This window comes from Lemur catta, chromosome 6 (genome assembly GCF_020740605.2).
Source record: "Lemur catta isolate mLemCat1 chromosome 6, mLemCat1.pri, whole genome shotgun sequence".
Lineage (NCBI taxonomy): Eukaryota > Metazoa > Chordata > Mammalia > Primates > Lemuridae > Lemur > Lemur catta.
Genome location: NC_059133.1, coordinates 35,324,498 through 35,344,073, shown reverse-complemented (window position 1 = coordinate 35,344,073; position 19,576 = coordinate 35,324,498). Strand labels below are relative to the sequence as shown.

Sequence of the window (19,576 nt, the reverse complement as noted above, 5' to 3'; positions counted from 1 at the left end):
ATTTAAATATTTTCTCAGTTTTAGTGCTTACAATAATTAGCTTCTATTCCTTTCTAATCCTTAGCTTCCATTTTCTGGTGAAACATACTTCAGCAGGAGTTAATCCTCTAAATTAATATCTCATACCTTTCCTCTATCATTTAACCTTAGTAAAACACAGCACTGATAATTACCTGTTTGATCATCACCTAAACATAATGGAATATAACAGAAATCATACACAGTAATTTTTATATATATATACATTAAATTTTTTTTAATTGTAGTAAAATACACCTAACATAAAATTTACCATCTTCACCATGTTTAGGTGTACATTTCAGTAGTGTTAAGTCCATTCATATTGTTGTGCAAACAATCTCCATAATCCTTTTCATCTTATAAAACCCATTAAACTACTACTACTACTACTACTACTACTACTACTACTACTACTACTATGCATTCTCCCTTCCTCCCATCCCCTGGCATCCATCATTCTGTTTTCTCTCTCTATGAATTTGACTATTCTAGGTATCTCACATAGGTGGAATCACATAGCATTTGTCTTTTTGTCACTAGCTTATGTTACTTAGTATAATGTCCAAGTTTCAACCATGTTGTAGCATATGTCAGATTTGCTTCCTTAAGGCTGAAAAATATTCTATTGCTATGTATATACCACACTGTGTTTATCCATTCATCCATTAATGAATACTTGGTTTGCTTTCCCCTTTGGCTATTTATGAATAATGCTGTTACAAACAGGGATGTACAAATATCTCTTTTAGAACTTGCTTTCCATTCTTTTGGGTATATTTCCAGAAGACGTGTTGTTGGATCGTATATATATATGTGTATGTATATATATGCTTTAAAATATAATTCATATATCATTTAAAGTATACGATTCAATGGTTTTTAGTAAATTTGCAGAGTTGTGTAAACCTCATCACGATCGATTTTAGAATATTCATCACACATAAAAGAAACTCTGTACCTATTAGCAATCATTCCCCATCTAAAAATTAACATCTCCCAAATTTGTATCTCCATTTTATAACTCTCTCCAGACTCACATATTCAATAGCTTAGATATCTAATAGGCAAAAGAAACTTAACATGTCTGAAAATGAACTCCTGATCTTTCCCTACTCTTCTCACAATCTTAACATCTCGAATAGAAACTTTCACCCATCCAGTTGCTCAGACCAACAATCTTAGAATCTTCCATGCTTTTCTCTTTTTTGCACACCCTACTGCCACCACTCAGATCTAAACCACTTTATCTTGCCTGGAAACTCTTACTTCCATATAATTTTATGCCAGATCATGCTGCTTGTTATACTTCTTTCAACTTTAAAAATATTAAAAAGATACAGAGTTGAGAATCACATATTTTTAAAAACAGAATCATACTACACGTATTGTTTTATAAGCTGACAGGTTTTTTTTTTCATTCAAATTATGATTGTTCTTCAATAAATACTTTTACTGCAAAACTAAACTATCATATTTGTTCTAAAACAGTTTTAAATATTTTTTCCATTTAGGCTGCTTTTTACATTACCTTGCCGATTAACTTCATTTTGAAGTAGCTCTTCCATTGCTTCCTCCTCAGCAATATCTAAAGGTGTGTCTCCTTCACTGTTGACAGCTCCTACATGCGCTCCCTGACCAATTAAAAACCTATAAAATCAAAGGGAAGACAGTTAAGCAAAGACGATACAACTGAAATAAAACTGAATGTATAACCAATGAGGGAAGTTTCTATGTAAGAGTAGCAGTAAAAACTAAGACTAGTATATGCAACAATTAAATTTTTTAAAAATTAACATAGAGCACATTTTTCTTTTGTAAATTTATATTTCCTAATTTTTCTATAATGTCCACATACTGCTTAATTAATACAAAAAATGTTAATTTTTAATAATAACTAGAAAGTCTTTCACAGAATCATTATATACTACCTCCACTGAGATTTTTCATTATCTCCATATGGACTGGTTTCCTAACTGATGTCCATGCTCCTAGTCTCATTCCACAAGCAAGAGTTCTTAACCCCAGGTCCATGGGTAGAATTTAGAAAGTTCATAAAAAATTCAAATTCAATTAATACAGATACACTAAAGTATTATTTATGCTTATCATTATTTTGAAATTAGAGGAGTTATTAAACCCACCACTAGGTCTTGTTATTTAATATACTACTAAAGAAGCAGATATATAATCATATCACAAATGTGTTTTTCTAATATTTTGATAAGTGAATTCCAATATAGTTGGATTCTATGTACTTTGTATCTTATTTTATGCATTAAAAACACAATTCTAAGAAAGTATCCATAGGCTTCACCACACCTGCTAACGGGATCCCAGTACAAAAAGGTTCTTAATCCCTTTCATCGTGTCCACTGCACATCTCCCTGAGTCATCTGTTTATCATTACCCAGGTAAATTCCCAACTTAAAAAAATCTTTGAGTGGTTCCACTATGTTACTAAAAACCATGTATGGCCCTCAACAATTTGGCCTTGCCTTCTTTTCCAGTTTCATTCTTCTTCCTTCCTATACCACACTTTAGGCTCCAACAATATATTAATAGAACTACTTGTAGTTCTAGATTAAACCATCTTCTTTTAGTATCCCTGTTTTTACTTGTCCATATATAAAGAATGGACCTTTTTCTTTATGACCCTGGCCAATTTAACTTATTTATATATTTTTTTAGACTACATAAAATATTCTTATTATAAAACAGTAAAAAAAAAAATTACAAGTCCACAGAATGGGAAAAAGAATTCCTTCATATCTCTCCTTCTATTGTGTTCCTTCTCCAGGGATAATGATTATCAGTGTGGCAAAAATCTTTCCAGTACCTCTGCTATGAATTCATATGTGTATATATAAACATATATACATAGCTACTTTTGGGGTTATCTTTGTAAAACAAATATTAATAAGATTATTCTAAATGGACTGTAATGTAACTCTTCCTTTTTAATAGCTGAAAAATATTCACACTGGATCACACTTCCATTTAATATCATCCTCTTAATGGACATACTCTTAAATAGACACTTGATATTATCAATCTTTAAAAATATCTCTCAACATGACAGACCGGGCACAGTAGCTCATGCCTGTAATCCCAGTACTTTGGGAGGCCAAGATGGGAGGATTACTTGAGGCTAGGAGTTTGAGATCAGCCTGAGCACCATAGCAAGATCCCGTCTCCACAAAAAAATAGGAAAATTAGATGGGCATGGTGACAAGCGCCTGCAGTCCCAGCTACTCGGGAGGCTGAGGCAGGAGGTTTGCTTGAGCCCAGGAGTTTGAAGTTGCAGTGAGCTACAATTATACCACTGTACTCTAGCCTGGGCAATAGAGCGATACCCTGTCTCAAAAAATGTGATGGAGATAAAATATCTTGTCATTGCCTTAATTTGCATTTCCCGATTACATACAAGGCAAAAAATATTTGGATATTTTTACTGGCATTTGTATTTCTTCTTTTGTGAACTGCTTGTTTATATCCTTTGTCTATAGTTCTAATGTGTTCATTAATTCAACAAATATAGAGTGTCTAGTAAGTATCTATTAATAGCACTATGTTACATGCCAGGAATACAATGGTAAGCAAAAACAAGCACGGACTTCCTCCTCAAAAAGCTTACAGTCTAGTAAAGACATTGATTACACAAACAAATGTAAAGCTGTGATAAGTCCTATAACAGAATTATGCGATGCCTTGGAATGAGTAATAGGAAAAACTGATATAGTGAAGAAAGGATTCTCTGATGAATATATAGGTACTGAAAAGGAGAACAGAAGGACAATGTGCTTTAGGTAAGAGAGAACAAAAATCACCAAAGCCCTGTGACAGGAAGTGTGTATGGAGGGATGTAGGCCCACTTCATTTTTCTGACAGTAAATGAAAGTACTGATCAATCTCTACACCTTTCTCTCTCTCTCTCTCTCACACACACACACACACACACACACACACACACACCCCTGCCTCTTTCTCTAACAGTGCTTATTGCTAAGAGGTAGGTTAGGAGAGATTTGTATGTGGTTGGGGGGTACATTTTGTTATCAAAAGTTTTCTATTACAAGTTTGTTTTGTACGTGTTTGTCAGATCACAAAAATGGCTACCATATCATTTTGTAACCTGATGTTTTTACACTTAATATGCTGTAAACATTTTCATGATCTTCATGGGACTTCTACAAACAGAGGTTGTACTTGAATTAAGGTAATTTTTCTGTTTTCATACTTTTAAAAAATGTAATACAAAATTAAACAAGAACATTTCCTTATATACTACAAATAAATAAGAGTCTGAAGCAGAAAAATAACGTAAGTAAAATAAGAAACTGTAATGCCCCAGGAGACTATGTAATTATTCTGCTAGGCAAAATCCCAACACATAAAAATATTTCTATTCTGCTTAGGTATTAGAAATCATTCAAAGGATATAAAGACCAAGACTAAAAGAAATATCTCAGAGTAGCCACAGTGCTTGAAGCAGAGAGAGCTATTTGGGAAGCAGAGTTTCAAGGAAATACCAAGTCAAAGCCAAATACAGACAATCTAAAATTTATATAAACAGGAAAGATGTTAAGGGAAACTAACAAGAGTAAAGTTCCAAAACTGCTGGCAGGAAGCAAGGCCTAGAGCAATCCTTGAGCCAAAAGTTTAGGTACATATGTATGTATGCATGCATATAATTCACAAACCTCCCCTGTACTCCAGAACTATCATTTGCAAATGTAAATATAAAAAAATACATACTTGAAGAAAAATAATAAAATCCCATGGCATTAATTCTTTCCTAACATGAAGAATCTCTAAAAGCCATTCTAAGATTGGTGGGGTGAAAAAAGGCAGAAACTTTTATGCTTTGCAGACTTTGGGTTCAGCTCTAACTTCTGCTTACTGACATCTATATGACATTCATTAACTTTAACACTTTAAGCTTAATTTATAAAATAACACACAGGGCAGTGTGAAGTTTAAATGAGTTAAAAATAAAATCAAAATACTGTTAACATATCATGCAAAATCATCACAATTAGAAAGCAATGTTTGGACCGGGCTTGGTGGCTCATGCCTGTAATCCTAGCACTCTAGGAGGCTGAGGTGGGAAGAAGAGCAAGACCCAGTTTCTACTAAAAATAGAAAAATTTAGCTGGGCATGGTGGTGTGCCCCTGTAGTCCCAGCTACTCAGGAGGCTGAGGAAGGAGGATTGCTTGAGCCCAGGAGTTTGAGGTTGCTGTGAACTAGGCTGACACCACGGCAAAAGAGTGAGACTCTGTCAAAAAAAAAAGAAAGAAAGAAAAGAAAAGAAAGCGATGTTTGAGATAATGTGAAACAAAATACAGGCTACCTAGAATATAAGAAGTTTACTTTGAGGGACCCTGGAGGTACTGAAGACAGCTAGATTTCCTTCAGAACAACAAAAGCTGGGGTATGAGAAGCAACTTGTGTTACTGCTAATTAGAAAAAATAGGCCATACTTATTTTAAGATTTCTTAGAAAGAAAATAAAACCAAATAGATTTCACATGAGTCCCAAATTGAAGGTCAGAATATTGGGCTGCTTTTCAGACGAACAACAAGAGTACTTCAGGGCAAAGAAAATCCATATTTTCTTAACAATGGTTAATGATTTACTTAAGCAATACAAAAGTGCAGGATGAAATTCTTAACAAACTGTACAAATGAACAATGGTAAACTGAAAGGTTTAATTGAGATTTATAATATTCTAGCAACTGATTTAACAAATAATTTTGGATAAACAAATGAATAATCTTCAAAATTTTACAAAATTATCTGTGTATGTGCTAACTGTAAAATCTAACAAAAGGTATAATGTTAACAAAGCCACTGGTTGCAACTTGAATATGGTATATTACATAAGCAGGTAGGATTCTATCTGTGTTAAATGAATTTGGAAGACAAATTTTGACAGTCTCTGTATCTTTTGAGTTTTGCCAAAAACCAAACCACAGAAGGGATATTTAAGAAAATGAAATGGTTCATTTAAAAAATTTGATCTTTTAATAAAAACTCTGTCTTCAAATTAGAAACTAATGAGAACACAGTGAACAAAGAAAGCAAATTAATCGGCAAGAGCCGAATATATTTAGTATACAAATTTAATGTATATTTATTTTTTGTAAGAAAATTAGCATCAAGAAGTTATTTTAACCAATACATAATTTTTTAAAAATCAGAAAGTCAGCAAAACAGTATTGTAATAGTTACGTTTCTTGAAAACACAAATTAATTACTCAAAGCCATCCGTGGGAAAGAGAAACTATGAAAACTAAGCTACCTGAACTTTTCAAAGATTGGTTAAGTAGAACATTACACTGTTAACTTCAGAAATAAATGCTATTTTCTTTTGCATGTTTCTGAGCAACAGAAATCACAAAATAGAGTAAATAATCTCATGAATCTTTAGCCAGAATGTACTTTCCCATTTTGTTTTGGAAGTTCTACACCATAATGAAAAATAGTGGGTAACGTTAAGAATCTAAACAAAAGTTCTTACCTGGGACCTTTGAAAGTTTTCTTAAAAATAGCAGTTATTTGGCCAGGCACAGTGGATTACGTCTGTAATCCTAGCACTTTGGGAGGCCAAGGCAGGAGGATCACTTGAGGCTAGGAGTTTGAGACCAGCCTGGGCAAAATAGCCAGACCTCATCTCCACAAAAAATTAAAAAATTAACTGGGCATGGTGGAACATGCATATAGTCCCAGCTATTTGGGAGGCTGAGACAGGAGGAACATATGAGGCCAGGAGGTTCCAGGCTGCAGTGAGCTATGATTGTACCAGACTGGGCTACAGCATGAGACCCTGTCTCTACAAAACAAAACAGTTCTTTTAGCACTTGACAAAGGTGCTGCTTCTGGCCTCCATAATTTCTGGTGAGAAATCTGGTGTTCTTCAAATTGTTTTTCACTCTTATAGTTTTCTTCTCACTGCTTTCAAGATTTCTTTCTTTAATTTTCAAATGTTTGCATATGGCATGTCTTATTGTGGACTGCTTTGGTTTATCCTGTTTGGAGTTTGCTAAGCTTCTTGAATCTGCAGGTTTATGCCTTTTGCCAAGTTTTCAGCAATCATTTCTTTGAATACTGTTTTGGCCATGCCCTCTTTTTCTACTTATTCAGAAAGAATCTGATGGCACGAATGTTAGCCCTTTTGTTATAGTCCCTGAGGCTCTGTTCATTTTAGTTTAGTCTTATTTTCTCTCTATTGTTTGGATTTGGCAAATTCTATTGTTCTATCAGTTTACTAATTCATTCATCTATCCCTTACATTCTGCTGTTGGGCTCATCCATAGAGTTTTTTATTTTAAATATCGGATTTTTTCAGTTCTATTAATAAAATTGCCCTTTGGTTCTTCATATCTTGTATTTCTTTGCAGGTTTTCTATTTTTTTGCTAAGACTTTCAAATAAGTTTTTTCATTTGTTTAAAGTATGCTCATAATTGCTTGTTAAAGTATTTTTAGGAAAGCTGCTTTATAATCTTTGTCAGATAATTTTAATACTAACATCTCTGGTCATGCTGTGTTAGTCTGTATTATCTATTTTCATTCAATTTGAGATATTCTTGATATCACAATTTTCAATTAAAACCTGGACATTTTGGATATTACGTTCTGAGACTAGATCTTACTTAAATTTTCTGTTAGCTGATTTTGTCTGATTCTGCCCTAACAGAGGTAGGTAGGGAGGTGTCATCTCATTACTGCAAGGTAGGGGCAGACCTTCAGGTCCCCACTTATCCTCCAGGGAACTCACTGCTGTGTTGTTCTTTGAGTCCTGAGATCCCTAGCTCTCTGTACCTTTCAGAATCTTTCTGTGCTATATATATAGTGTTCAGGGTTTTTAGTTGTACATAGCAGGAAAAATAGGGAAAAGCACGTTCATTTTATCTTCTCGGAAGCAGAAATTCTCTGGGTTTTTTTTGTTTTCTTTTTTTCTTTTTTTGAGACAGGGTCTCACTCTGTTGCCCAGGCTAGAGTGCAGTGGCGTCATCAAAGCTCACTGCAACCTGGGCTCAAGTGATTCTCCTGCCTCACTCTCCCAAGTAGCTGGGACTACAGGTGTGCCACCACACCTGGCTAATTTTTCTGTTTTTTGTAGAAATGGGGTCTCACTCTCACTCAGGCTGGTCTCAAACTCCTGGCCTCAAGCAATCCCCTCCTGTCCTGGGCTCCCAAAGTGCAAGGATTATAGGCGTGAGTCACCGCACCCAGCGCCTCTCATTTTTAATTGTCAAAAAATTGCAATGCTCATCACATTAGCAACTTTAACCTTTCAAACACATTTCAGTTTGCCAAAACCCACAGCCAAAAGTGTTAGGTAGATAGTGTTAGTGAGGGATTCCGGGTCTCCTAGAGATGAAAGTGGGAGGGCGCTTTGCCTTGGTGCAATTGCCCCACCCTATGCCTGGGAGAAGAGGAAATACCCTACAAATCGGCCAATCATAAATAACTTAGTATGCCCCCTGCAAAACAACGCAGAGGACTCTCTAGCCCACCGTGAAGCAGCATGGGTACCAGAGAGTCCGGAAAATGACCTAGAACAACTCGCATACATAGTAATGCAATTCCCAACTGTCCAATCAAGGTGACCCCTGAACCACAAGGGCGGGTCCCAATCTGGGCACTATAAAGGAATACAAAGACCATAACTAGGCCCTTTCGTGCCCTTCCTTTTGCTCTCCCTTTGCTCCGATAATGGGTCCAGTTATCATCTGTGGTGTTATGTATCATGCTCTCTAAACCTGTATCTTGCCCTTGCCCTATAATCCTATCTTTCCTCAATAAACCTCATTTTCATGTTGCCTTCTAGTCATTCTTCGTCTATGAGTGCACTAAGAACCGACATTTCAGACTAAAACCTGACAAAAGTATTACTTTTTAATATAAATCATGTTATTACTCCAATCCCCTGATTCCTTGCCAAATACTTTGCTCAATTTTTGACATCTTAAAATCATGGTTCCACAATGATACTATAATTATTAATGCCTATAACAAAGATCAGGCTGATGCTTGAGAGAGAAATGCACCTATTAGTGAAACTGGACACCTGGATTGCCATTTGTAAAAAACAAATTAAAATGTGGGCAAGTATTTAAATTATTCTCTTCATAAAGCAACCCTTAAATGTAAGAAATGCTCAAGATTCTGTCTTCAGCATTTCCTATTTCTCTCAGTTTCTCCCCAGGGAAGTGATTCTTAACTTCTTGGGTCATGCATTAACTCTTGAGCAACAGATATTTATTAGAATCATTTATATGCACCACTCTCTTACTTTATTACTGAAGCTTCCAATTCCCAGAAGCAAAAATCCTACTCATCATTTAACAATTCTAAGATGTGTTTTTCCTCCACATTTCAATATCAATGAAATCTTTTACAGTCAACGAATCTTAAAAGCACTGATGCTTTACAATAGATATTGGCCAGGTGGCAGACATGACATGGTTGTCATTATTATCCACATGTGACACTAAGCACAGCTATTTATATTGTTTTCACTTCAGTTTTCTTATGTGCATTGTTAGAACCTACTTGTTGAGCTTAATTGTGGTTTAAAATGTCTTCCCGGATGTTGTCTGAAAACTTTTTGTTGATACTTTCAGTAAGATCAAGAAAGCTCCAAAATCAAAACTTGCAGAATATGTATCAGTGTCCTAAAAGAAAATCCCAAAGCAATAATGGAACATTCTTAAGCAATGTTGCATAAACAACTCTCAACAGCACAGAGAATGATACTTTGTGAAAAATACCTATGGGATAAAAGTAAATACTACAAAATAATTTTATTTTTTTAAACTACAAATAACCTCACAGCAAGCAGCTCATGCCATGGTTTGTTGCCAAATCAGCCCCTAACCAAACCTATAACTTATTTTTTGATTTTTCAGCATTTTGGGGGTTTGGAATTATGCATAAGCGCCTGTGGGTAGTAGTAGTACATTTTTATCTGATTGTTAGGATGACTCAAATTATGTTAAAGGACTTATAGTAGTGAAAAGTATATAGTAAGTACTTGGTAAATGTTAGCTATTATCATCATTATCACTGTCTTTGATTTTTCTTCCTACTTTACTACCTAGATCCAGTGAATCATACCAAGCCTTATTAATTCTCTTCTCCAAATCTCTCTCAGATCTGCCCCACTTTTAATCTCACTGCCACTGCCGTAGTTCTCCTGTCCAACCTTCCCAATTTCTCAAGAATAGCCTTCCTAAAAAACAGACAGGTCATCACTTCCCTAAAAAACCCATCACCACTGAAGGACAAACTCAGCATGGTTTACAAATCCCTGCATATTCTAGCCCCAGCTCAGATTCCCAGTCTTATCTGCTATCTTATCTTACGTACTTTTATCTATCTTAATACAGAACTTTTATCCATCTTAATACAGTGGAGGCCAGTTAAAAGAGCTTTACCATATATTACTTCTCACTTACGAATAACATTACTTTCCTCAGGCAGCTCTCAATTCCCAAGGCAAAAACTCTGCTCAACATTTAAGATAACAATGTCACCTCCTCCAGAATCTCTCTTTAATTGGCCTAAATAGAATTAATCACGCCTTTCTTAGTGTTCTTGGTATATATGTTAAGTAGAGAGTGAGGGATTCCAGGTCTAGGAACGAAAGTGAGTGCCTTGGCTTGGTGCTGCCTTCACCAATTGCCCCACCTGTGAAGAAGGACAAAGGTGGGCCCCAGGCCCCGATCTTGGTATTTCCCCATCTTAATTCTGTCCCTAGTGACTGCCAGTCCATAGTGACTGGGGGAGGAGGGAACGCCCTACCATTCTAACAAAGAGAACTTAGCATGCTAACTGCAAAAGAATGTAGAGGACTTTCTAGCCCACTGGCCAAGGCATAGGTACAATAGAGTCTGGAAGGTGACTTAGGACAACCTAAGGCTAATTATCATGTTGTTAGCTTAAATCTACCTTGTGATTCACCTCCCTCCCCAAATGAGCTTTCAGAGAGGCTCATGGGAGATCTGCATATGCAGTAAGACTTAGGTGATATAACTCCCAAGTGTCCATCAAAATGGTTCCACGATGACTTGGGAACCACAGGGAGGTCTCTACCCGGACACTATAAAACAAGATCCAGACCATAACCAAGGCCCCTTTTGACACAACAAGGATCTAGTCGTTATCTGTGGCATATGTATCTTGCTCTGTAAAACCTGTATCTTGCTCTTGCTCTATAATCCTATCTTGCTCCCCCTCAATAAACATAGAACAAGATTGGCAAACCTGACATATACGCTGGTCCATTCATTCTATCAAGTGTCAGAGTTAATTTACTTCTCTAGTATTTGTAAGTTTGAAGATGACGGACTATGTTGCAGTCATTTTTAAATCTCACAATGCCTAAGGCTATATCGGAAACAGCTGTGATATAACGGGAGGAACATCAGAATTTGAACCTCAAGAATAAGGGTCCAGTTCCGATTACAAAATAGAAGTAACAGTAAACATTCCCATAAATTTCCTTCAAAAACTGAATAAGAATGTATATGAGAACATTATCTCTAACTTTAGGCAAATATACCTCATTGTTATTATAGCAGGATATACATATTTCAAAATTTTAACATTTTCATAAGATCTTCGACTTAATTTCCTCTTATCAAACTTCTGATCAAAATACATGGTCTGCTTTACACTAACAAAGAGTATCATTCTTGACGAGAAATATGTAAATAAAACCAAAATTCATGGATTTGCCAAACTTTCTTCTGGCCCAAATAATTTCATATCAATGAAAATATGACAAATACTACTTCATTCTTCTCTGCTCCTCTCATCTAGATAGGATTGCCCTAAAACCAAAAAACAAGATAACAGTTCCTTTGTTAAATAATCCAAGAAAACCAAGAGCTTACCTATTTTTCACTAGAAAGTGGTGATCAAAAATTATTATGAACATTTACTGAAATATAAATATTTGCCACATATTGTGCCAACTGTCTTATATATATGATCTCATTTAATCTTCATAATAATCTTATACGTTAGAGACAAATATTAATATTTCCATTTTATGGATGAGGAAATAAAGGCTCTGAGAAGCTGGTAATTTGTCCAAAGTTAACCGCAATTACTTGACAGAATTATGAGATTTAAACAGAGTTGTCTGATTCCTCAGCCTGAGCTCTTAACTACTATATGATAATGTTTCTTGGGGATGAGGGGGTGAGATTTATTTTCTTAAACTTGGTAAGACTTTCTGAAATTCTTGAAATTTCTATTTTAAAAGCACCAAAAATAACATTACTAAATTCCAGACACGAATCAGCAGATGCAAAGGCCATGAAGATACCTAGTTTATTTAAAGGCTCAACAAGGGGACCAGTGCAGCTACAGGATAGACCCTGGAAAAGAATGGAAGATGGAGTCAAAGAGGTGACCAGGGTCCAAACTATAGCCTTGCAGGCCACTAGAACTTTAACTTCTACCTTGAATGCAGTATAAATCTATTGGTGAGCTCTGAACGAAAATGTGATGTTATATGACTTGAAATATTTTAAAAGGTTCATTCCAGCTGCTGTGAAGAAAATAGATGCAGTTATGCTTAGAAGGAAGCAACCGCAATAATTCCAGTGAAAAACAACAGTGCCCAGGATAAGGAAGAAATAAAAGAGGTGATGAAATAAAATTAGATATTGGGTATACATTGAAGGTTGAGCCAACAGAAATCTTGAGGATTCTGTTGGATGTTTATGGAATAAAGGTAATAATGAAGAAGAAAAGCTAAGCCATAAATAAGCCACCAGAAATATTTTAAAATTGTTGGATCCTTAAATAGCTGATCAAGTGACAAAGCTAATAAAATTTTTTCCATACTGTAAATAAGACCATGAAAATTATCACTGAATGTAATCATCCTATGAACGCTTTATAATAAGATATGAAATCTTCAACAGCAGTGTCTTTAAAATTACCTCAAACAAGAAAAAATATATATTAAATGTACCAATTAATCAATATTCTATGCTGTGTTCTATGAAACCATATAACACTAGGCTAGTGTAGGGTTAATTTTCCTCTTACATTGGAAAATTTAACATTAAAGCTACTCAAGACAAAAGCATTCTTGGGCTGAGTGTGGTGGCTCACACCTGCCTGTAATCCCAGCACTTTGGGAGGCCTAGGCAGGGGGATCGCTTGAGGACAGGAGTTCAAGACCAGCCTGGGCAACATAGAGACTCTATTTCTATAAAAGCTAAAAAAAAAAAAACTAGTGGTATGTACCTGTAGTCCCAGCCTCTTGGGAAGCTGAGGCAGGAGGCAGGAGGATTGTTTGAGCATAGGAGTTGGAGGTTACAGTTAGCTATGATTGCGCCACTGCACTCTAGCCTGGGCAACAGAACAAGACCCTTGTCGGGAAGGGAAGGGAAGGGAAGGGGAGGGGAGGGGAGGGAAGGGAAGGGAAGGAAAAAGGAAAGGAAAGGAAAGGAAAGGAAAGGAAAAGGAAAAGGAAAAGGAAAAGGAAAAGGAAAAGGAAAAGGAAAAGGAAAAGGAAAGGAAGGAAAGAAAGAAAGAAAGAAAGTATTTGCAGTGGAAGCTTGAAAAAGAAATGTGACCAAACTACAATACAGAAAAGATTATATCAGAATAATAATTACATCAATAACCAAAATATTAAAGCATTCAAATAAAAATATTCTCATATAAACACAAAAATTCCTATAATTTGGAAGAATACAAAAAAGGACAACTCTAAGACTAAAACTGTAGTCATTCAATTAAACATTAATTGGTCAATTAAGAGAGACAGGTTGAATAAGCTATAATGACATATTACACCATGGAGCGCTACCACTGAAAAGAACAATGAGGAGTATCTCTATGTTCCACTAAATAGTAATCTCCAGAATAGACTGTTAAGTGAGAAAAGCAAAATGGAGAAATATGTGTGCGATATTCTATCATTTATCTACAAAGAGGGGATAGTAACATTAATACTTATATTAAAAAAGCAAACTGGGATAGAGTATAAAATTTTTTTTAAGGGATACTGCTAGGGCATGGGAGGAAATAGAGTAGCAGAGCAGGTATTGACACCAAAACTGGTATTTTATATAAATTATAAAACAAAATTAAACTAAAAAAAGTAAACTCTCAAGTGAATTCAACACATAGTAATTTGATGAAATATTCCATGCTGGATACCCTAGGGACAAAAAGAAATGCCAAAAAACCAAGACAAAACCCTCAAAAACAAAACTTCAAACTGTTTCCAGTAATAATATTGTTGCTGGTGGTGGTATTATTATACTCAGTCTAATGTATGTGTAATATATGATGAAGCCAATTAGTAATTATGTGTTGTTGCAATACTTTATTTCCTGGCAATGAAGTGAGGGAGAAAGGAATAGTGGTACAAGACAGAAGAGGTTAAAGAAAAACACCTTGGTGCCGATTTTAAATGGGAACAATGACCAACCCAGTAGCAATGAGCACTCTTGGCACCCATTATAAGGAACAGGGCTCCTTGGAGAATGGGGATTCCAGACCTTGAGCAAGAAATGTAAAAGATGAGTCTGGAACATGTTGTAATACCAGAGAGTAGCGAAGCTTTTAAAGACCTTTTTATTTGGTCATGTCCCAAGGTCTCAGAAGCCAACTTGGAGAAACTATAATTGCCAAAGATGGTACATTGCAATAGATTGAAACACATCTATATGTTCAAATGCATGAGCTCCTGATATTACTTAAACCACTAAAAAAAAAATTAGTTCCTATTGAAAGCAGATAGTGAGCAAACTTATTATTTTAAAAACTAGTATATAAAGGGAACAAATAAAGAATATATCCTATCTTCCCTATAAAAATTGTACTAGGGGTAACCAAATAGTAGATATGAAGACATTTCTTTTACAAAAATATTCCAGCTAATAAATAAAAAGTAATGGCAAAATAAAAATGCTGCCATTATATAGCTCCTATGTTTTCATCTAATTATTTCTTTAGTCAGAGGACTTGGTTTTCAATGCTGTGCACATATAATTCAAATTCACAATTTAGTTACAGCTTACAGCTATAGAGCTATAGCTATAACTAAATGATAGTTCTAGATTAGAAGAATAAATTTCATACATTTCTTGGGCTCTATAATCATTTGCCTTTTCTAATATGCCCAAAGTCATACTATTCAATTTTACTTCTGATACATAGCCAATGACACTAATACTCTAATTTTAGGGAAGAATATACCTTGATGTGAACTGTCATAAAATTTTATTATACTGCCTATATTAGTTTGCTAGGGCTGCCATAACAAAATACCACAGACTGGGTGACTTAAACAATAGAAATATATTTTCTCACAGTTCTGGAGACTAGAAGTCCAAGACCAAGGTATCAGCAGGTTTGCTTTCTTCAGAGACCTCTTTTCTTGCCTGGTAGATCGCTGCCTTCTGCTGTTTCTTCATATGATCTCTTTCCTCTCCATGTGAGGAACCCTGGTGTCTCTTTTTGTGTCCAAATGTCCTTCTCTTATAAGAACACCAGTCAGATTGGATTAGAAACCACTCTATCAGCCTCATTTTAACTTAATCATCTTTTTAAGGCTCCTTCTCCAAATAGTCACATTCTGAGGTATTAGAAGTTAGGGCTTCACCGTATGAGTTCTAGGTGACACTATTTTAGGTGACCATAACACTGCTGATTCAGCACACCAAAGGAAAAGAATGATGTTAATGCATACTTTTTAATATCTGACAGGATACAGAACAGGTGCTTAAATATTTATTAACTTAACTGCATGATTTTTAACACATGTTAAACAACATAATTAATATTCCTAAGAATGAAAAACTCACAATATATGTACTTATTAAAACTGAATATCATATCAGGTTCCCCAAACTCACCTTATTTTTTTGTCCTCCCTTCTACTTTACAGAAAGGACATGATTATACAACCTCTATTATTAACTTTACCCTAAGACTTTTACCTTTTCTAGGATAAGGAAGGGTTTCAACCTTCAACCTAATTATTTGGGGGAAAATGAGAGATAATTGAGCCAGGATATGAAGGGCCATCGTTCTTCTATCTATTCACTTGGCTTCTGCTAGCCTACAGACCAAATGTAAAATTACTAAATGCCTAGAAATGAATCTATAACCTTACATTCTTTGTTCTACTACCTCCAATGGAGATAAAAAATTTAGAACTCAATGTATCCTAATCACGCTTACGTTCTCAGAGTAAATTAATCTGGGCTTGACTGTTTGTTTCATAGGGATGAATTAGTACTAGTCTGTGCATAACACAGCTGGCAAAGAAGCATGTGCATAATTAACATGTTAGAGATGGTGATGAATCAGCCAGGAACATCAGATAGGCTTCCTGGAAGAAGTTACTGTTACACAAACTGTATCTTGAGAGTTTAGTAGGAGCTGGTCAAATAATGCAAGCTGGCAAATAAACCACTATGAGGAAAGACACACTGATATAAACCATTAGGAAATGTTGCGGAACTAAAAGTAATGCAGTACTGACAGAGTGAAAAATGTGAAATGGAACGCAATATGAGAAATAAGAGTTCGGGAGAAGCTGGATCATCCCCATTATATAAATAATGAATCTTAAGTCATAAAGACTAAGTAGATTGGCCAAGGGCACAAAGCTAGTGAATGGCAGAACCAGGATTTGCAACAATTTTTTTTTCTTGGGACAGGGTCTCTTACTCTGTCGCTCAGGCTAGAGTGCAGTGGCCTGATCATAGCTCACTGCAGCCTCAAACTCCTGGGCTCAAGTGATCCTCCCCCCTCAGCCTCCGGAGTAGCTGGGACCACAGGTGCACGTCACCACGCCTGACTGATTTTTTAATTTTTTGTAGAGGCAGTATCTTGCTATGTTGCTTAGGGCAGTCTTGAACTCCTGGCCTCAAGCAATCCCTCAGCCTCAGCCTCCCAAAATGCTATGACGACAGGCATGAGCCACTGTGCCTGGCTTCAATTTAAATCCAAAATACTTCAGTTAGCAGAGGGATCATATGCCCCAATTTTCCCAGGTCATCCCTGGTTTATAATTATTATGTCTACGTCATTATTATTAGAGCCTTCTTTCTCCCCTATGAAATGTTATGATCTAGGGCATATCTTCACCCTATCTCTTAAACTACCACACTACATTTTTCTAAACCCAAGAAAACGAGAGTTTAACTTCTCACTTATTGGTGAAATTAATTGCTGAAAGAAATTATGCTGATAAAAACAATTAGGCATATGGAAGGATTTTGGGCTATGATCACCTTAACAAATAACCCAGTATACACTAGAGTTAAATTGCCTTTTATCAACAGTGTCAGTCATTATTTTAAAAAAGATTCTCAGATGGCAGAAAGAGCAAAAAGAAAAACTCATCATTCTTCTAATTATAATTTTGTTCAAACAAACTATGGATTTAAACACTTCAGTTATATCACAGCCATAAAGTCAAACTGCCTATAGAAAGGTAATTAGATTGGCAAAACTCTAGTCAACCTTGGCCAAAAAAGATCACTTTTGTTTTATACAAGTCCTGTGAAACACATATTCCATAAACCACCCGCCAAAAAATGAAAATAGTCACCCTACTGATAATATTAACAATTGCAAAAAACTACTTACTCTTCCTCATACTTATTTACTGGCATGCCACAAGCTGAATATGCCAGATATTTCCTTTTCCCAGCTGGTACACAGACAAATGACCAAGCCCAGGCCAATATAAGTCTCTTTAGGGTAAGTCTTTGGCAATCAGAGTGCTCTCTAGGAAAAGCTTCCCTCCTTGATATACACAGAATATGGAGAAGATATTTTCCGCCCCCAGCGCACTTTTTATTTTGCTTTTGGATGTGGATATGTAAAAACACAATTATGGGGTTGTGGCAATCATTTTGTGACCATGAGGGGACAAGGCTAAATATAAAATCCATATCTGGGAAATCCAGAAGAAAACACTGAAAGGTCCCAGACCCTTGCTGACACCAATAAGCAGCTTAATCAATCTGAATGCCCTTCCTCTAAACTAAATAGTACCCTATTTAACAAGTATCTTTATTCTTTAGGTCATTTTAAATTGGGTATTCTGTTACTTGCAGTGAAGAGCATCCCAACTGACACAATTCATCTATGACCCAATCAAGTGTACGCAAGGAAATTATTCAGGACATTATCATTGCTTTTTCAAATTCAGAAGCATGAATGAAAAAAGGAAATACAAGGATTAAACATCTGAAGAAAGAGATTGAGTTTTCATTTTCCCAGAGTAGATAAAAAAGATAATAGCTAGAAGTTAACACATACTGAGTATTTCCAGATACTATGCTTGATGAATTACCTTGGTTAATTGTCAAAACAAACTTAGGAAATATTATTTCCATTTTATAGAGGAGAAAGCTTAAGCGTAGAAAAGCTAAACACTTGCCAAGGTCACACTCCTCAATAGTGGTTGAGAAAGCATTCATAATCCACATCAATTCACTCCAGAGTCTACGTACCTAATCTTTGAGTATAGCTGAAGATAAAGGCACATATTTTTTTCTATGAAGAAGAAATCTAAGTCTTCAATTGAGCTTCATAAGTACAAAAAGAAGGTAAAGAACTTGAGAAACATGATTATAAGTGGCAACAATCACTGTTGTTTTACAATGGCAAAAAGACTTCCTCAGTTTATACATAAAGCAATCAATGCCCGGAAAGAGGAAACAAATTACCAAAAGATGTATTGAAATTGGTGGCAGTCAGTAATAAAACTCAAGTAACTCAGATCTTCTCATTTTCAAGTCAGGGCACTTTTCATTTCACCATACACTGTTTCCCCCTTGAAAACGACATATTGTATCTCCACTACACATGGAGAAAAAAGCAAAATGTACCAAGAGATAAAACTATGAAGGCTTACTAAGAGATATTTACAGTGTAGAATTCCCATATTCAATATTTATTAGTTGATAAGCTTTGATGTGAGCAGAAAGGCCAAAAAACTTTACGGTATGGATACACAGTAACAAGGAAACATAATGAAAACATTACTTTTTCAGGATTATCTATACCTGTTAAATACTTCAAGAATCAGATTTTCTTGTAAAGTACCCACACATTAAAAGTAGTTGAGAATATAGTGAACTTTTTCATCTCTCACTGAACTTTCTAAAAAATATATTTTTAGAAAACAATCTTAAAGAACTAAGGAAGCAGACTAAAGGAGAACTATGTATCATATTCTCCCTACAGGAGAGTAATCCAACTGAGAATTATTGTTAATTTCTCCTAACAATTCATGATTATTTAGGAATGCACTAGATTCCTAAATATTAACCCTCAATCATTTGACAATGCTCTAGCTATACTCAAAAGAAAAAAAGATGGGAATAGGGAATGTGTACAATTACTAATATTAATACAAAGTACTAAAGGCCAAAGAGGGTAGGGAGACAGGAGATGCTGGGGAGACAGGAGGAAGATCTGATACTGAGAGACTTAATATTTAGATTTGTAAGAACCACTTACTCTTTTTTCTCAGAAAGCATAATTTTCAT

At 35.4% G+C, this 19,576-nt stretch overlaps 1 protein-coding gene across 6 annotated transcripts in view; it reads right to left on the bottom strand.

The window, feature by feature from the left end:
* Positions 1–19,576, bottom strand: part of PPP1R12A (protein phosphatase 1 regulatory subunit 12A) — a 140,381-nt gene that overhangs the window by 68,763 nt on the left and 52,042 nt on the right. For all 6 annotated transcript variants that reach the window (XM_045553307.1, XM_045553312.1, XM_045553308.1 and 3 more), the window contains exon 3: positions 1,550–1,668. In XM_045553307.1, the coding sequence (XP_045409263.1) occupies positions 1,550–1,668 (119 nt within the window). The remainder of the gene's footprint in view (positions 1–1,549; positions 1,669–19,576) is intronic.